The sequence below is a fragment of the Lytechinus pictus genome, unplaced genomic scaffold (assembly GCF_037042905.1).
Source record: "Lytechinus pictus isolate F3 Inbred unplaced genomic scaffold, Lp3.0 scaffold_19, whole genome shotgun sequence".
Classification (NCBI taxonomy): Eukaryota; Metazoa; Echinodermata; class Echinoidea; order Temnopleuroida; family Toxopneustidae; genus Lytechinus; species Lytechinus pictus.
Genome location: NW_026974140.1, coordinates 1,365,977 through 1,385,656, shown reverse-complemented (window position 1 = coordinate 1,385,656; position 19,680 = coordinate 1,365,977). Strand labels below are relative to the sequence as shown.

General features: G+C 36.6%; 1 protein-coding gene across 1 annotated transcript in view; it reads left to right on the top strand.

Moving 5' to 3' along the window:
* LOC129261224 (THO complex subunit 2-like) overlaps positions 1-19,680 on the top strand; it is a 142,944-nt gene that overhangs the window by 30,255 nt on the left and 93,009 nt on the right. Inside the window, exons 2-6 of the mRNA XM_064114108.1 lie at positions 2,944-3,011; positions 10,598-10,689; positions 14,327-14,378; positions 14,761-14,831; positions 15,482-15,603. Coding sequence (XP_063970178.1) covers positions 2,944-3,011; positions 10,598-10,689; positions 14,327-14,378; positions 14,761-14,831; positions 15,482-15,603 — 405 coding nt within the window. The remainder of the gene's footprint in view (positions 1-2,943; positions 3,012-10,597; positions 10,690-14,326; positions 14,379-14,760; positions 14,832-15,481; positions 15,604-19,680) is intronic.

The following is a 19,680-nucleotide window of genomic DNA, read 5'->3' as shown; positions in this document are numbered from 1 at the left end:
ACTCTCAACGGAGCCAGGAATTGCTTCCCATTCATCTACACACACTGCCCAAAAACCTGAAACTTTCGCCCCCGAGATTTCTACTTCTAAAAGATCTAGCCCTAAATCATGTACATGCGATAGAACTTAATTTCCGACATTTCTACGATATTGATTTCATTTTTAAACAAGAATTCATTCAAAAAACGAGAAAAATGTTATGAAAAGATGGGAAAAACTTGCCACCGTGTTTACGTCGCCATCTTGATTTCATTGTCTTACGCATGGCGACAGCACGCAAACCGCGTGATTTGTCGTACAATAAAAATCTAAAGAAATAGTGGGTGAAGGACATCGAGCAAGAACGAGATCGGAGTTCGGTTCGGGAGTTTTGCTTCTGAAATCAAAATCGGTTCGGAGATCGGATCGGCAGATATTAAAAAACAAAAGAATACATTAAAATTTGTGGGTGGCTGGCACTTGGACAATTGCTGCAAGCTACACTGATGACAGAATTTGTTTTAATCTCTGACAAAAGCGGAGGAAGAAGATGATGATTTGTTTTTATTTCCGACATAATCGGAGGAAGGAGAAGAAGTTAATGATGATGCAGCGCGCGACACTACCGCCTTGATAATAGTCCTCTTCTCTACCATATTGTGGTGATGGCGGAGGCAATAAACTCATAGAGGTCGCATTATGTCCAGGAATAGATGCACTACAATCTGAAGTTGTTTCCGAGGATATTCACCTTCTCTACAACATTGTGGTGATGGCGGAGGCAATCGTAAACTCTTAGAGCACGCAAGACCTACCAAAATAGATGCACTATTATCCAAAGTTGTGTACAATGATATTCACCTTCTTTACAACATCGTGGTGATTGCGGAGGCAATTGTAAAGAAAAATGGGTATTAGACCAACTGGTTATTAGACAAAATGGTAATAGACGAACTGGTGATTAGACGTAGTGATGATTGGACCAAATGGGCTTTAGACGAAATGTTGATGGATGGAATGGCATTAGACTAAATGAAGGTAGACCATGTGGTTAGTGGACGAGTTGGCAGTGGACGAGTTGGCAATTTATCATTCGGAGTATCTGGATAACTGAAAATTAGGTCTAAAAAAGGGGGCCATCAAAGCGGCACATCCCTGTACCACAAATATACATGTTTGTGAGTGCCCCCCCCCCCTATGGGGGGAAAATGCTTGTAACCTTTGCATAAAGATTTCTGATTATGGTAACTTTGCGATGGTATAAACCACCATGGAAACTCTCATTTTGGTTGACTGAGATTTTGAAAGTAACCAGTGAAAAAAAACCTTTCTTAAAGGACAAGTCCACCCCAACAAAAAGTTGATTTGAATAAAAAGAGAAAAATCCAAAAAGCATAACACTGAAAATTTCATCAAAATCGGATGTAAAATAAGAAAGTTACTGTATGCCATTTTAAAGTTTTTCTTATTTTCACAAAACAGTTATATGCACATCCTGGTGGATATGCAAATGATGAAACTGATGACGTCATCCACTCACTATTTCTTTCGTATTTTATCATATGAAATAGGGAATATTCTATTTTTCTCCTCATTGTCAAGTGAAGCAACGATTAATTCCTCCCTGAACATGTTGGATGAGTATTGTTTGATACTATATGATTCAGTCAAGTTGGTCCTTATTGTCAAATCTATAAAAAATGAAATATTGTATAATTCAAACAATAAAAAACAAAAGAAATAGTGAGTGAGGGACATCATCGATTGTCATATTTGAGTTGTTCATATAACTTTTTTGTGAAAAATAAGCAAAACTTTAAAATGTCTTAATTTTCTTACTTTACATCCGATGCTAGTTTGATTTTTCTCTATTTATTCAAATCAACATTTCTCTTGGGTGGACTTGACCTTTAACCCTAAAATGGCAGGGGGGGGGGGGGGGGTTTGAATCAACCCCCGTGTGGTTTTTCGCGATTATTTTAAAACCGAAAAAGAATTCACCCCGGCCTTTCATGACTTTCGAGCCCAAGTCTTGCGGACCTTACGCACCTTTCAAAAAAAATATTGGACCTACCGTTGTCGTGCAGCATGCCATTTTACGATCGTGCGCACGCCAAAAAACTGAAATCATAATACATGTATGGAAAGGCATACAGTATAACATGGGATGAATTGTGTATGGATCATGTTTGCATGCCAGATTGTTTACCAAACAAGTGCCCATTATTACATGTGTACCAAATTGGGCAGCCCCAGCATGTTTTATTAGTGAGAAAACAGGAAAAAATTGGGAAAAACAAAGAAATACATAAGAAATTAACAAAACAATAAAAAACATAAGAAATAAATGTTGATACCAATATTTTTTGTTCAAGTATATTGCTATGGCAGCCCCAGCACGATTTATAAGTGAGAAAACAGGTGGGGGGAATGAGATATAAAACATACAGAAAAACAAAGAAATACATAAGAAAATTACAAAACAATGAAAAACATAAGAAATAGATGTTGAAACCAATTTTTTTTCTCAAGTTCATTGAAAGGAATGCTACAAAGAATATTCAAACAAAAAATTGAATTTTTGGAGCTTATTTTTGGATTTAGAGCAAAACCATGATTTCACACATAAATTAGCGTAATTAATATGAAATAAAAATGATTGTGCGATTATCAGCCGAGATCTCAGGGGGGGTTGAATCAACCACCCCCCCTCCTCCTCCCCCCCGGCCACAGAGCAGCAAAAGAAGCCTAGCCTAGTTAGGGTTAAAATATACCTTGGTCAGAATTTACCATTCTCATTTTGATGGTGTAGGAAGAACACAAAATTTGGGGTTGATTTATCAAATTATGAAGTAAGGTCTAAGGTCGAATATTTTATGGGGGGGATGGGGTGCTGCAGATTCTGTTAACTTCCCAGGTTTTTTTAATTGCTACCAATTTCTTGTGTTTTTTTCCCCCTCCTAGCTTAAAATTTTGCCGCAGTAGGATATCAGAAGCGTCTGATGATGGGATCATTACAGGAAATGTTCAGGGTAAGTGATTTGATTTTTGTATAAAGGAAGTCCACCCTAACTAAAGCCGGCTTGAATAAAAAGAGGGAAAGAAAAAATCTTAATGCTGCCATTGTTGTAAAGATCAGATTTCACAAGACAGTTACAGTATACGCACAACCTGGCAGTCAGACCGCAGCTCGCGCGATAATGAGCATATTCACGGAAATTTATTCAGCGGCCCTCTAGCGGTCTCCGAAGGAAAACGTGCGATCAATTTGGCTTGATTTTCCCACTGAATTGGAGGGGCTGAAGGTATAGCTCTGTACTGGTCGCTAACTTCAGTTTACGTCGAAACGAATTATGGTAAGTTGTTCTCAAGACCTTCATCTACATTTTGGTATATAATTTTCCATACTTCGACATTTTCAACCTTCCATTTTTACCTCTTTAATTGATGCTTATTTTATTAATATTTTAACTGCGATTTTGTCGTCGGAATTTCACTTTTGGTTCCTGACTTTGCTACATAACCAAATTGTTTCGATCGGGGTTTTTTAGAAAGAAGAAAAGTCACTGTTCAAAATATGTCAGAACCAACTTGACGCAAACTCACCTTATATTTTTATTTTAGAGAAAATGATACCCTAAAAATCGAGAAATTTACGTTTTACCCGGAAGTAACCTTCTCGTTCACTCCACGATGGCGCGAAATAATGCCAAAATTACGTTCGTCGCGGGTTGGTAGAATTTCGCCTTTGGTCCCATACGTTGAAACTTCTGTAGTGTAATGATGGCAGATGGCTCGCATTATTATATGTGACTGTGCCTGTGGACGGTGGACTTGTTTTTTTATAATTAAGACTTAATATAAACGAAGCTTAATAAGTAGATCCCTTCTAAAGTTTTATTCAATGATTATCAGGTTTCCGAATTCCATCAAGTTTTTATAGCTTGAGATATTTCTTGATTTATGTTGAAAATTGTTAACCTTTTTTCTTAATTAGTCGAAGTTGAGCCCCATGATGATTGTTGCCCCAGGCTGCAGTTAAGAATTAAATGATGATTAGCTCAGACAGTCTACTCTAGAGACTATAAACAGTTTAAAGTCAAACTAAAAAGTCTGGTACTACCGTACTCAGTAGTATTTATAAACCATTTTGTTCAAATAAAAAAATTGTGGCTGTCACAGACAGTACTTAGTTAGTCTCTTAATTGACTTACATGTAACATAGTTCATACTTTGAATTATTATTTAGTAATTTAGACTATTTCTCTCTTTTTTGTCTCTTCTACACACAGATCTGCATAATTGCTGACTCTGGTCTCTGCTTGCTACTTCATTCTGGGAGATTCCATCATGTACTATAATGGTCAGACCATGATTTGGACAAAGCCCTTTTTTCGTTCGCAAATTTTGGACTGATAATGATACAACAGAAAATTGATTTTTATCGATATTGGAAACAACAAAATTAGAGCACAGTTTTGGGGAGGACTAAGAATACTGACTTGGACAGGAATACAGCTTGACAAAAATAAAAATTCACAATTCAAAACCAAAGAACATTTTTAATGTTACTAATAGTGCATTGCAAGAAACTTTCTACTCAATCACACATTTCAAAATTAAGGGTAAATCCTTTGATTAAACACAAACATGTAGTTGATTTGCAATTGAACATAAGTGTCTTGCAATGCCCATAATTATATTTAGTTCTCAAGCAACTCTGTTATATGTTATCTAATGTGCTGAAGGTTAAGTGCCATGTATGTTCACAATTTTTTTTTTCGAAAGGTATAATATATTTGTCCTTTTAAACGGTATTTGAATGTGATTACGCCTTGTTTTTGTTTTCCACAGTAATTATTGCATATATGAACAGAAGTGAAATATTTGTTGTGAAGCACTGTATGAATGTTGTGTGATCATGGAGCTATGGTGTGATGGTATTATAATTAATTCATCATTTTTGTTATAAGACTGTAAACCTGGTGGATGTGAGGGAGTGGCGCGTGGCGTGGCCTGGATGAAAGGAAAGTGAGCATGTGTCCAATTACTGATTTGCATATGTTTAGACAATTTTGTTCGTGGATAAATATTAATGTGCATTCCCTATTCCAAGCAAAGAGTAAAGGAGAAGTCCACCCCACCAAAAAATTAATTTGAATTTAAAGAAAAATAAAGTATTGCAGAAAATTTCATAAAAACTATGATTCAAAATTCAGAGAATTGAGAATTGAGAAATTTGCCTAATTTTATTAAACAATTATATGCTCATCTTGGTCAATGTGCAAATTACAGAACCGATTATGTCACACGCACTCTAATTTCTTGTGTATTTTTTTGTTTGATACATGTACATGACATGTATATTTTATTTTAATTTTCATTAACAAATTTCGAGAGGGATTTTAATTCCTCCATTAACATTCGTAGTTTCCATAAATGTAACCTATTGTGATTCGAGGAAGATTTTTTAGATCAAATTTGCTAAAATTTATATAATAAAAATGCAACAAAAATTTAAAAAGTAATGTGATGTGAGTGACATAATCAACTCTATAAATTGCAAACCATTGTTTTGTGTATATAACTGTTTTGTGTTAAAAAAGGGAAATTTCTGTATTTATTCAAATAATTTTTTGTTGATGTGCACTTGACCTTTAACTCACTTCCCTTCCCACCCCTGCCCAAATAAGTGTAATCAAGAACTTGAAAATCAAAAGCAGTGATTAAGAAGAAGTAAGAATTAATCATAGAGCTATTAATAGCTCCATGATTTAATACATACAGGCCTAAATAGAACTTCACATGAAAGTAAAAAGAGAATAAAGCTGGGTAGGAACGATGAAGGAATATGATTTAAAGAAAAAGCATAAACATATCCCCATCACCCCCCCCCCCCCAAAAAAAAAAAAAAAAAAAAACATTCCGGCGGGTTCGAACCAGGGTCCATGCACACGCCAAAACATCGCGCTTACGCAATTCGCCATCGATCTCTTCCATACTACTTCCGGGTTTTTTAAGCAATATGAAATGTTGTAAGTCTGTGCGCCGCTGTTGACCAATCAGAACGCGTCGGCAATTCTACTGCAATTCCAATCATTTTGCGATGGACATTGCCGTGGTTTTTTTGTGGTTCCTGACTTTGCTACATCATAAAATTTCATAATTCTTTTTCAGTCGTAAAGAAGAATGTCTACGCTTTATATTGATTATAATATCAATTTGACGCAAGTGTGATTTCGGTGCAAAAATGCGCTCTGTTTATTCACATATATTTCTTGAAAAAAATCATATTTTCTAAGCTAAATATCGGCCTTCAAAATACATTAAATGTGCATTTTATTTAGCCGATCAGAAATTTCAAAGTTTTATCTATAAAATAAGACCAATTTTGTGAGGAATAAACGATTCTAAGAGCAAAAAACACCGATCGGAAAGTTCGTCTTCACAGCTCATTACGTATGCATAACCACGGACGGCTATGCATACCGCTGAATAAAATAGAGCACTTTCGGACGGGCTGCGGACTGACTGCTGGTAAGTATGCAAATGACGTAACTGATGACTTCACCCACTCACTATACTAGCATTCAAATATGAAGTTTTTTTTTCTTATAATGTAAAATGAGGTTTGATTTTTCCCTTTACCCTATCTTAACTGGGCTATTTCAGAACAACATACGGGGGGGGGGGGAGGGGGGTGGGAGTCATTTTGAGTCATCAGCTGTCTCATTTGCATCATTCACTTGTGTATACAACTTAAAATATGCAAAATGGCATAACTGCCTCATTGTACATCTGTCTTTAATCACAGAAACAGCATCAAGTGTCCTATCATAAGAAAAGGAAGATCATGCTTATACCATAAATAATGTTTGGCAGCATTTTGGGGGATTTGTTTGCCCTTTTGAACATTTCACCTTTCTAGGATACAAGCTTGTTGCCCAAGTTCTGCAGAGTGCAATCTATTTACTTCCTGAGGAGGGGGGCATTGTTAGATGGAACTTTCATAGAATTTGCCATATTGTGATCAACCTTGGTGGAGTATGTGGTATACAGATCTCCTTCATATTCATATTTGAGATTACCTTGACCAAGCCTGGTACTAAGCCACAGGCGGGATGATTTTGAAGCTCACCATGGTCCCATAAGTAGGGTAATTGGTTAGATTTAAGCTTTTTCGGTATTGATATTTTCAATACCGGTATTACTAATTGCTTCAATACCGGTATACCGACTAATACCGGTGTAAATTCCCAATTTATTGTGCAGACAGTGTCCAATGTTTGTTTAGCCCTGATATGGCCTCGGATAAAGAGTGGATGCTTGCGGTCAGCTGAGGAATGCTCAGCATGGTCCGTTCTACTTTCTCAAACATATTTTCATAGATTAAAAAAATTTAAATATGACGAAGTTGAGACTTGTCTTGAGCCTTGCAAGTCACCACTAACCTTAGATTTTCAAATGGAAATAATCATGATTTGTTTATTAAAGAGAGATTAGAAAATGAGAAATTATCGTATTTCAAGTCCCAACTATTAAAGACCTGAGCAAAAAGTTATACGATCATGCTCTCTCCCGGCCCCACCAAGACGGCAGTGTGCACGTGCGCGAAATTATCTCAGCAAGCACGTGGTACAATTAATCCTATCTCCATGCTGAAATGAATTAGATGTAGTCAAGTTACCAAATGCTATACCGCACCTACTCACTGCTACTTTGCTAAACGTGTGTACATGCCCAAGCACCAAATTCCCTGCTGAAACAGTCAAGGAGATTTGCGTGATTTCCCTTCACCGATTTGGCCCCACTCATTCACATTCAGATTCGCCCCTTTTTTTACCACTCACATCAACACGTGTTCGTCGAAGGTTCAAAGTTTGTTGACCTCAAATTTTGACGTCTCGTAAATAACTTTTCTTATGTCCATTGTGTTGAACCCCCCCCCCCCTCTTTGCTAACTCCCTTCAGGCCATCTTTTCTCCCTCTTGTGAATCTCCACATGTTGTCTAAAAGTAAAAACCTCCCCTTGACTTCTTATCCCGCGGCCGCCTCTTTCTCACTCTTTTTTCTTGATTTTGTTTTTCTTTAATCTCCCCAGCCCCTTAATTCCTCACTCTCTCTTTCCCATCGGCCCATCCTCTCCCCGTCACCACCCCTCTCTTACAACAAACAATCAACATCCTCCTCTTCTCTGAGTCTCGATCTTTCCCCTTTTTTTTCTATTTCTTTCTTCTCTCTTTTTTTTTTTTTCATTTTAATAATGTCAATTCTATCTTTCACACATGCCAAAATTGAGTTGATCATCATCTTATCACGCCACCAGCTAGTCCATCATAAATTTAAATTACAATCAATCCAATAGTTTATTTCATTTTATTCATGACCGCACATGCACAAAAAGGATACAGCACCCATCACAAATCACACAAATATTCCAGCCATTTTCTTCCTTCCATTCACGATCACTTCACAGATCATTTTCAAAATAAACCAAGAGGGATGGCGTAAATTTTTTTTTCCTGTTGTTAACATTTTTTTTCATTTTTTTTAAATTTATTTTTTATTATTTGTTATATTTATGTATGCATTTATTTTTTTTGGGGGGGTGTCAAACGACTTTTGTAGCTGGCTGTATAAAAGTAAACTTGTCATGATTAAAACAAGTTAAGAGCAGTCCGAGAAAAAAAACTTGCACTAAGGAAAAAAAAAAGTTTTAATCCCTGTGGTTTGTCTGTCGATGCCCATCACCCCCTCCCTCCCCCCCCCCCAAAAAAAAAAATAAGTGGAAATCCCATTGAAACAAGTTAAGAGCAGTCCGAGAAAAAAAAACTTGCATAAAGAAAAAACAAGTGTTAATCCCTGTGATTTGTCAGTCAACGCCCCAAGGTTGATACTTTGTTGAAGACACCATGTGGTCAAAAGGCAGGCTGGGGAGTGTTTCAAAAAGAGTTTTGTTGGTGATTTTGTTTGTTTATAGAGGGATGTTACAAGCTATGACAAACCCTTGCATGTGATTGGCGGAAAGCAAATCTGTTGTTGAAACCACTGAAAATTTTTTCATGAAATGCTCCCCATCTCGATCGGCTTCGTTTGTTTTCTGTAGCTGTGTGCAGAAGTGCATGGAGCCGACATGCACCCCATGTAGGCCTACGTAGCGGTGGGGCCGAGGCCTTATGCAGCGGCTAGCGGAGCTCAGACATTAGTTCAGGGGCGATGTATTCATTTTGAGGTTAGATTATCGGATTCTGATTTCATTTAATACGTTGAGGGAGCCAAATAACTTATTGTTTTGGCTTAATTTTACTGTAAAAATACCCATTTACGACAATACAGAAGAAAATACTGGTATGATATTTTCAACTTTCGGTATGACGGTATTTCGGTATTGAAATTATAATGGCGGTATCCATACCGTTATGACGTTCATACCGAACGGTATTACTAATTCCGGTAAACCGAAAAAGCTTAGTTAGATTCAAAATAAGATATGTGTACTTTTGTGATGAGTTACAATCATGTCTTACACTACGCAATACAAATCAAATACATGTACGTTATACTGGTGAGCAATCGGGTATTGATTTTTCTACCCGGGTACCCGAGGCTTCCGGGGGGGACCCGGGTACCCGGGTTTTAGTCCCAGCCCTAAAGGTACATGTAGCCTCTTATCGAAGCCCTGGTGGCTGCTTGCCGAGCGAGCCAGGGCCTCTTGACATCTGAGCTGAATTATATATTCATGAGTCGCATCTTCCGAATGAATGTAAATGAGCTTAATAACGATCACCTAGTAAATTGACCGGGGTTCGGAATAGTCCATTATTTTGCAGGGGATTCATTTCATTGCGGGTCACTATAGGGAATATAACCAGCAGAATGCTACAAGTAGTGGTACTACTACTAGTACTAACCGTAACTGACCCATCACTGCCCTGAAACTTCCGGGGAGATCGGCCTGCTCCACAAGGGGAAGCACCAACTGGACAACTCGACTCCAGAATTCCCTCACATTGGAGATAATCGACACAAAATGGAATCGCATGAAAGATTACACTTTTTCCATATCCTGTGGGTAGATCTACAAAAACATCTCGTCCATTCAGTGCAGATTTTATGATTCCATCAACTTGCCCTTACATGGGTAAACTTCAGCATTTTAGAGGCATTTTCAATGCTCTTTGATTTCGTCATCACTCTTTGCCAAGAATCCATGGGTCTTCATTTTCCTCTGATGCAATTTCAAGATGAGCTCGTGAAAATTCAATATGACGTCATAGCAGCCCACGCTCTCATTGGATGATTTTCACCAACAGATTTTTGGTCAGAATATTGGTAAAAACAATAAAAAACAAAAAGAAAGTCGGTGAAATTCGGCTCAGATGTTAAGAGGCCGAATTCGCTTCACAAATTATTATATCCCTTGCTTCGCCCGGGAAGCAGCCGCCAGGGCCTTGACAAGAGGCTAGGTCAAACGTCATCTGAGGTGTATTTTTCTTCTTTTGAAATTTTTCTTAACTGCCTTCAAAGTTAACACTGCCATTGTGAGCATTGTATTTCCTTCTTTCTGTACCTTTATAGGCTATAAAGGCTTGTTTTATGGAATCATTGTTTCTTTTAGCTTTGGTTGCTGGTCTTCATGACTTGATTGATCAGACAATAAAAGGGAACTTGAAGCAGGATCTTGCAGTGTCCACACTCAGTGCCATTGTGGTAAGTATAGAGTACCAAAGATTGATTTCATCAATTTTTTCTTCATGGATTTCAGCATTCTCATGGTCATATTTTGTAGTAGACCGGCCAAAACTATTTTTTTATACTTTGGACGGCAAAATTTGTCAATGCTTGCTAATACTTGGCATCTCAGCTAAAAGTCTTGCTAAAATACCCAGTAATAGCGTGCGGCCGGATGCTAAGTGCACTTTTGCGTGAAAGTGTCATGTTTAGCGTAACATCTGAAAGAATGTTGAAAATCACGCATTTTGATATTTTGACAGAATATGTAAGAGATTTTGATTATCTTTGATATGCGATTCTTTTTAATTGGAGTTTCAAATTATAAGTCTCATAAATATACACTCGGCAAAAAAAGTTCTTGGACACTTAGAAAACTTAAAATATTTCATGTAGATATTTGATTAAAGGCAAATTATTGTATGTCAACATGACCAGACAATATTCCTCTTCCAGTATGACATGACATTTTCATGTTAACAGTCATGCATGGGCGGTTAAATGCTTTAAACAATAGAAATGTCAGTAAAAGAAAATTGCAAGAAATGGACAATTCAAAAGCTAATGATCATGTCCATCCTGTAGGCATACATTCAACAATTTCTGGGGGTTGACCCAGGGCTTCGAGTGAACATTGTCCAAAGATTTCTGGATGACCACAATGTTCAGCGCTTGGATCCATGGCCCGCTTGTTCACCAGACATGAACCCGATTGAACACTTGTGGGATCAGCTAGGAAAATTGGTCAATCAAAGAATTCAACCAGGAGACACCCTTCAAGATGTCTGGCGTTATCTCCTGGAAGAATGGGACAAAATCACCCCAGAGCAAATTCGCCGACTTGTGACAAGCATGCGACGTCGATGTGCTGCACTCATTCAGAGCCAGGGTGGACAAACGAGATATTGAATTTTCTTTTGCTTATGCCAAGATACTGAAATTTGAAATTTTTTCATTGACTAACTTTGACTTAAAATTCCAGTGGAATAGTGATGCATCCAAGGTGGATAACTTTCTCTTCTCTTTTAGAGTGGTATTTGACTTTAAGTTTGCTTTTATCATTTAATGGATATTTATGCCACATAACCTTTCACAACTGAAAGAATGACTGATCGTTATATTGCAATTTTCTTTTACTGACATTGCTATTGTTTAATGCCTGTAACCAGCCATGCACTGACTGATCCATTTCTTGCAATTTTCTTTTACTGACATTGCTATTGTTTAAAGCATTTAACCGCCCATGCATGACTGTTAACATGAAAATGCCATGTCATACTGGAAGAGGAATATTGTCTGGTGATGTTGACATACAATAATTTGAAACATAAAACCGTGATTTCCTCAAAATAAAAGTTTGTGAAAACTATCAATAGTTTGAATTTTTTTTACAAATAACTTAAATTCTTCAATTTAAATTCGTTTATCCATCGAATGTATGGTAAATCTCCTAATGCCACAAGTATTAATTGAATTTTCAAGTAAGATGGAAGATATCTCATTTTATGTTATATATCGGAAAGGAGACAATGTGTACATGTATTTTACCATGTGTGCATTTTGAATGAAAAATTGAAATATATTGTACATAATGTACATAAATACTTGTTTAAGTACATACTAAAACAAGTTTTTATACTTTGGATAGCAAAATTTGTCAATACTTGGCATCCCAGCTTAAAGTCTGGTGGAAATACTGAGGAATAACGTACAGGTCGAAACGGGACTTTGGAGGGGATCGAGGGTTAAAATGAATAGCGTCAGCTTAAGTCGCACTGTAACCACAATACAACGCAAGCTAGCTCAGCTAACTGAACTCTCGCGCTCGCTCAGCTCAGCTGTGACAAAATATTACCGAGTACCGTATGCTTGGCTTCTCTTTGAACTTAGCCAGGGAACTTTGCTACTTTGAACCGAGAATAAAGTCGAAATTAGTGTCATGAAGGTGGGTGCATTTGTTATAATCGCTTCTCATTACCCGCGGCTCATACCCCTCTAAACGACATTGCCCTGGGCGGCCACGCCCGGCCACTCGATGTGTTGTGAACTGGCAGACATGTTCGGGAGGGGTTACGACGGGCTGGCTCAGACCCGTCACCGTGGATAAACCGCACCCCCGACTTTTGCTTCTATCCCGCCGAGAAAAAGGTGCGGTTAATAGACCGTTACTTACGGTAATTACATGTAAAGTACATACTTACAATGAGATACAAAATTTCTGGCCGCAACACCCCTGCCACCTCTGCTGCCTAAAGGTCATGTGTAGTGCCCAAAAGGATTTCATGGGGCTGAAAATGTGCCGTTTTCAGAATAATTTTATTCTATATTAGTTTTGCTAGATAGGCACCCTACTCAGGATTACAAAAAGATGCTGAATAAATTTTCAACCTTGGCTTCGTGCTGGCATTTTTTTTTTATAAATGAGATAAACAGCTTGCTGTATGTTAAAAGACATTCTTAAAAGTGTCAACTTGTCAGCTTAGAAAATCCAAAAATTTTAGCTTGCCCTCGCGATCGCATTGTTCAGTTAAATACCCTTCCATTGAATAAATGTGCATAGAATATCAATTTTTTAGCTCTTAGTCTCTCCCAACTTTAGCTCGCGCTTTATGCTGATATTTTTGTTTTGTGAGATATGCATTCTTTTCATGTTTAAAAAAATGCTCGGTTTTATATTTGAAATTTTCATTTCATGGTTCGGGCTCACATCAATCGTTTATATTAGAATCTGATATTGTTCATTGTTTGGTTGTGATTTTTATTAACCTCATTTGCTAAGAAAGCATGAATGTATGTAAGCAAGCAACCAGAGCGGGGATGGCTTAAGGTCCTCTCCGAGAGACCTTTAATGAGGATTTATATGCCTTACCAAAGGGCACTACCGCACCAAGTGGGAATCAAACCCTGGTTTTTGAATCCGAAACCCCTCTCTACTGATTGAGCTATCGCGCTTTAGAATGATTCATTTATATTTAAAAAAAAGTCAGCTCGCGCTTGTACCGGCTTTTTTTTTTTTTAATAGATAAATAGTGTTCTTTATTTCAAAACCTCATTAAAATGTCCAGTTAACAGATTGTGATATAACAAAATCAGATTGCCCTTCACGTATGCATCAATTTAGTTATTTTAAAAATGTGTATTAAATGCCCCGTTTTCATGTCAGAATGATAAAAATTTCTGAAATTTGTAATATTATAATTAGATACGAATCATGATCATAATTACACCTATATGTATAGTTTAACTTTCAGCTCTAAATTTCATGGCATATAAAAAAAAAATCTGCTTGCGCTTCGTGCTTTAATTATTTAATTAGGTCTTAGACTCAGATACCTATAAATGAGAATAAAGCTAATATATAAATACTTGATATATAAATCTACTTTGGTACCCCCTGCAAAAAAAAAAAAAAAATGAAAATAATTATTTTTTATTTGTAATTAATTTCTAAATTTCTTTTTTACACATGCTTGTAGTTTATGTGGTAAAGAATGTGCGTGCAAAATTTGGGCGCGATCATGGGAACCCCCCCCCATCAATACATTTCAAATAGCCCAGTCTTTTAGTATTAACTATGTCCATCTCTCACTTACCTGTGTTTGTGTTCAATTTGTAGGATATCCATCCTGGTGTACCATCTATCTTAGTGGATGTCTTCAACATTAAAGGTTAGTTGGGCAGAAGAAATCTCTAATATAGGATATACATGTACAATGTTGTCCATGTACATGTAGGGAATAGATTCATGTTCTTATTCTCTATTTTACTCTGGTCAAAAAAAAAAATTTTTGGATCACGCTCTATTGGGACTTTGTGCTTGTGCTGTGCGCTTCGTGCACACCTTTTATTTCATTTTTTCCAATCTTGCTCTTAAACCCCTGACCAAATAACATTCGGTGTACATTGAGTAGCATAGTACAAATTTAAAAAAAAGTGAGACTGTGAGAAAAAAAATCCAATCAGAATTTTATTGATTGTCATCAGTTTGAAATCCTGCAATAGCTTCCACTTTTTAATATATTTCTTTTCAATATTGATTTGATTTTCCAGATATTGAAACCACTTCAAGGGAGGATGGCATATGCAAGGAAAATTTAATCTCTCTTCTGACAGCTTGTACAGTAAGTAAATTGATTGTTATATAGAGAGAATGAATGAAGGAAAGAGTTAGGTTAAGGGAGGCATAGCAAATTACGGTGAGGAACATCACTTATTGAGCAAGCCTGTTTAAGCACCCTGGATCTCCCATTATTGTGCACAGGTGACAAAAGAAATTGAACTTAAAAGATATATATTTGGAAGAGTCAACAGTTTGCCCCCAAGTTTTAAAACAGAGTAAATTCTGTGTGACTTTTGGATAAGGTTCTATGAAACAGTTTACACTGTTTTTGTATTTAGGGAAGATGAAAGAAATAATTCAGATTTCCACTCATAAGCTACAATTAAGATACATCAAAAATATATGTAACAAACACTAGATAGAGGGGGTCATTTTGATATTGACTGGTAAATCTAATGTCATATAATACACAAAAGTGGAATTTGACAAAAGGATTAGCCCAAAAGATACCTTTAAGGAGCTCCAATGCTTAATCACCAAGTACAACTTCTTTTTTTTTTTTTTTTTTGCCCATGGTAACATGTTGTACTAATCCCAGTGGATTTGTAGATTGAAATAGAAATTATAGACAGTCTTGGGAGGTTTAATCCTGTTAATAAAGGCGATTGCTTAATACATTTTTATTATCCTTGTCCTATATTCTCCATGCAGGCATTCTTGGATAGCGGCTTATTGAAGGAGAGATTAGACAATGACACTCTTGATGCTATCAATGTTCTCTCCAACAAACAAGCCTTTGCTCAGAGATATGTCCGACTCAAGACAAAACTATAGTGAGTAAATAATTTTTGCACTATACGTAAGCTCAACATATTGTTTGAATTTTATATTATAAATATAAGGCTACTTCATTTTATTTAAAAAAGGATTCCAATTTTCAAGGGGGGGAATGAAACTTATATCTTGTACTTAAATTTTTGTTTCTTAGCTTTTTTAAACGTCCTTATAAATCGTTTGATAAATTTTGTATATTATTGTCTCACCTGCGAAGCAGAGTGAGACGAGTGAGACAATAGGCGTAGCTTTTCCGACGGCGGCGGCAACATCAAATCTTAACCGAAGGTTAAGTTTTTGAAATGACAGTATAACTTAGAAAGTATATGGACCTAGTTCATGAAACTTGGCCATAAGGTTAATCAAGTATTACTGAACATCCTGCCTGAGTTTCAGGTCACATGACCAAGGTCAAAGGTCATTTAGGGTCAATGAACTTTAGCCAAGTTGGGGGTATCTGTTGAATTACCATCATAACTTTGAGAATTTATGGATCTGATTAATGAAACTTGGACATAAGATTAATCAAGTATCACTGAACATCCTGTGCAAGTTCAGGTCACATGATCAAGGTAAAAGGTCATTTAAGGTCAATGAACTTTGGCCAAGTTGGTTAAGTTTTTTAAATGTCATCATAACTTAAAAAAATATATGGATCTATTACATGAAACTTGGACATAAGTGTAATCAAGTATCACTGAACATCCTGTGCGAGTTTCAGGTCACATGACCAAGGTCAAAGGTCAATGAACTTTGGCCATGTTGGGGGTATCTGTTGAATTACCATCATAAATTTGAAAGTTTATGGATCTGATTCATGAAATTTTGACATAAGAGTAATCAAGTATCACTGAACATCCTGTGCGAGTTTCAGGTCACATGACCAAGGTCAGTGGACTTTGGCCATGTTAGGGGTATTTGTTGAATAACCATGATAACTCCGAAAGTGTATGGATCTAGTTCATAAGACTTAGACATAAGAGTAATCAAAGTCAAAGGTCATTTAAGGTAATTTAACTTTGGCCATTTTGGAGGTAATGATTAGGTTGCTGTCATAACTTTCAAAGTTTACAGATATAGTTTATAGAATGTGGATATACAGTGTAGGGGTAATTAAGTATCACTGACAAGTCTTAGGTCGCATGATCATGGTCAAATGTCATTTATTGTCAATGAACGTAGTATTGTATCATTATATGAATGGTGTTTTTTATGAATAATTATTTTATAGTAGTTTTCAAAGTCAGCACTGCTGCTATTAGACGGGTCAATATACGACAAAAAATAGCCTTACCCGGAACTAATTGCAACAAATGATTTTTCAACGGTATTTTGTATTATTTGATCTCAGGAATAACATACTAAAAATCTACCAAAATCCGCATCTGGGAAAGTGGTTATTTTCAAGATGGCGTCCAAGATGGCCGCCATTCACTGAAAATCGATACAACTGACACATTATCCACCTTAGAATCCTATTTCGGTCCATATTCCATGGTCTGGTGGTACAAAAAATGATTTAGGCTAGAAAGAATTATAAGCCCTCCAGGGTACCAGGAAAATCCAAGATGGCGCCCAAATGGCTGCCATGGACTGAAAATCCACAATTCATCTAAGTTTGTTTTTATTCAATGGTTTTAAGGGTGAAATGGTACATTGAAACAAGCTATAAGGACAGCCAGTGGTCTGGTGTGTCCAAAAATCCAAGATGGCTTCCAAAAATGGAGTTTAAAATGGCTGTTGATAATTAAAATGGACATAGTTCATTTCATATCCGCCTGGGACATACGGATTTGGTGTCTAGACCATGATTTCAATGGTCAAATAAGACATTGGGACAAGTTACAAGGACAGTCAGTGGTCCAGTATGTTAAAAAATCCAAGATGGCTTCCAAAAATGGAGTCGAAAATTGCTGTTGCTACTTAAAAAAAACGACATAGTTTGCTCAATGTCCAGAAATATGATTTTTTTTTTGTCTATACCATGGGTTAAATGGGTCAAATAATACACTGGGACAAGTTACAAGGAAAGTCAGTGGGCTGGCATGTGCAAAAATCCTCAAAGGATTCTAAAAATTGATTCTGAAATGGCTTCTAATATATAAAGCGGACATAGTTCATTTAATTTTGGCCTGGGATATTTGGTTTTGATGTCTAAACCACTGGTTTCAAGGGTCAAATAATATATTAAGATAAGTTACAAGGACAGTCAATGGTCTGATATGTCCAAAAATCGAAGATGGCGTTCAAAAATTGGTTTTAAAAATATGCTGCTGATACTTAAAGCAGACAAAGCTCATTTCATATCGGCCTAAAAATGTGATTTTGGTGTCTAAAACACTGGTTTCAAGGATCAATTAATACATTAGGGCAAGTTACAAGGACAGTCAGTGGCATGGTCGGGCAAAAAACCTAAGTTGGCTTCCAAAAATTGATTCTAAATTGACTGCTGCTACTTAAAACGGACATAGCTTCTTTCATATCGGCATGGGAGATGCGATTTTGGTGTCTAAACCACTGGTTTAAGGGCCAAAATAATACATTAGGACAGGTTTTAAGGCCAGTCAGTGGTCTGGTATGACCAAAAATCCATTATGGCTTTCAAAACTTGATTCTAAAATGGCTGTTGATACTTAAAAGTGGCATAGCTCGTTTTGAATCCGCCTGTGAGATATGATTTCGGTGTCTAAACTATGGTTTCAAGGGTAAAATTATATATTAGGACAAGACAATGGCAGTCAGTGGTCTAGTATGTCCAAAATTACAAGATGGCTTCCAAAAATGGAGTAAAAAAATGTCTGATGTTGCTTATATAAGGACATAGTTTGTTTAATATCTGTCTGGGGAATATGAGTTTGGTGTTAAAACATGGTTTAGAAGGGTCAAGTAATACACTGGGGTAAGTTAAAAGACCAGTCAGTTGTCTGTATGTTAAAAAATCCAAGATTAATTTTGAAATGGGGTGTAAATTGACTGTTGCTGTTTAAAAGTATGCATAGTTTATTATAAATACACCTTAAAGGTATGGTTTTGCTGTCTATACTAGAGTTTACAGGGTCAAGCAATACATTGGGTTAAGTTGAAAGGGCAGTCAGGTGTCAGGTATGTCCAAAAATCAAAGATGGCTTTAAAAATGGGGGTCTTAAATGACTGCTGTTACTTAAAAGTGGATGTAGAACATTATAAATACACCTTGGGGATATTGTTTTGGTGTCTACACTAGGGTTTCAAGGGCCAAACAATACTTTGGGACTGGTTACCATGATATGCAGCTATCCATTTTGCCTTAAAATCCAAGTTTGCTTTAAAAATGGGTTCTAAAGTGACTACTGTTACATAAAATATCTACCTGTTAGAAATAATCTTGGTGCCTACACTTAAATGCATGGGGACAAGTAATCATATCGTTTCATGAGTTGGTAACAGCACCCATTTTAATGAAATTTTAGAATCCATCATGGATTCTTTGACAAAATGGGGTACTAACCATCCTTGTTACTTGTCCGAATGTATTATTTGACCCTTCATACCACAATTTGGACACCAACATTATTTCTTGCAGATGAATATTGTAGAACTCTGACCACTATTGAATGATATGAGTCGTTTTAGATTCCTTTTTAAAAAACTCTCTTGTGTTTTAGGCAAACTGGACAACTGCATATCAATGTAACCAGTCCAAACGTATTATTTTACTCATGAAACCATAGTGTGGACACCGAAATCATATCTCCTAGATGGATTTTAAATGAATTATGTCCATTCTTAAAGTAACAGCAGTCATTTTAGACTCCGATTTTGGAAGCTTTCTTAGATTTTCGACATACTGGACCACTTACTGTCCTTGTAACTAATTTTCTGCCTTTGAAACCATGATATAGGCAATAAAATCATATGCCCTTGACGAATAAAACATGAACTATGTTCATTTTTAAATACCATCGCGGTTAATTAATACTATTTTTAAGCCATCGTGGACTTTTGGACATACGTGACCACCAATCGTCTTTGTAACCTATCCCAATTTATTATTTGACCCATTTAACCAATGGTATAGGCACACAAATCATATTCCC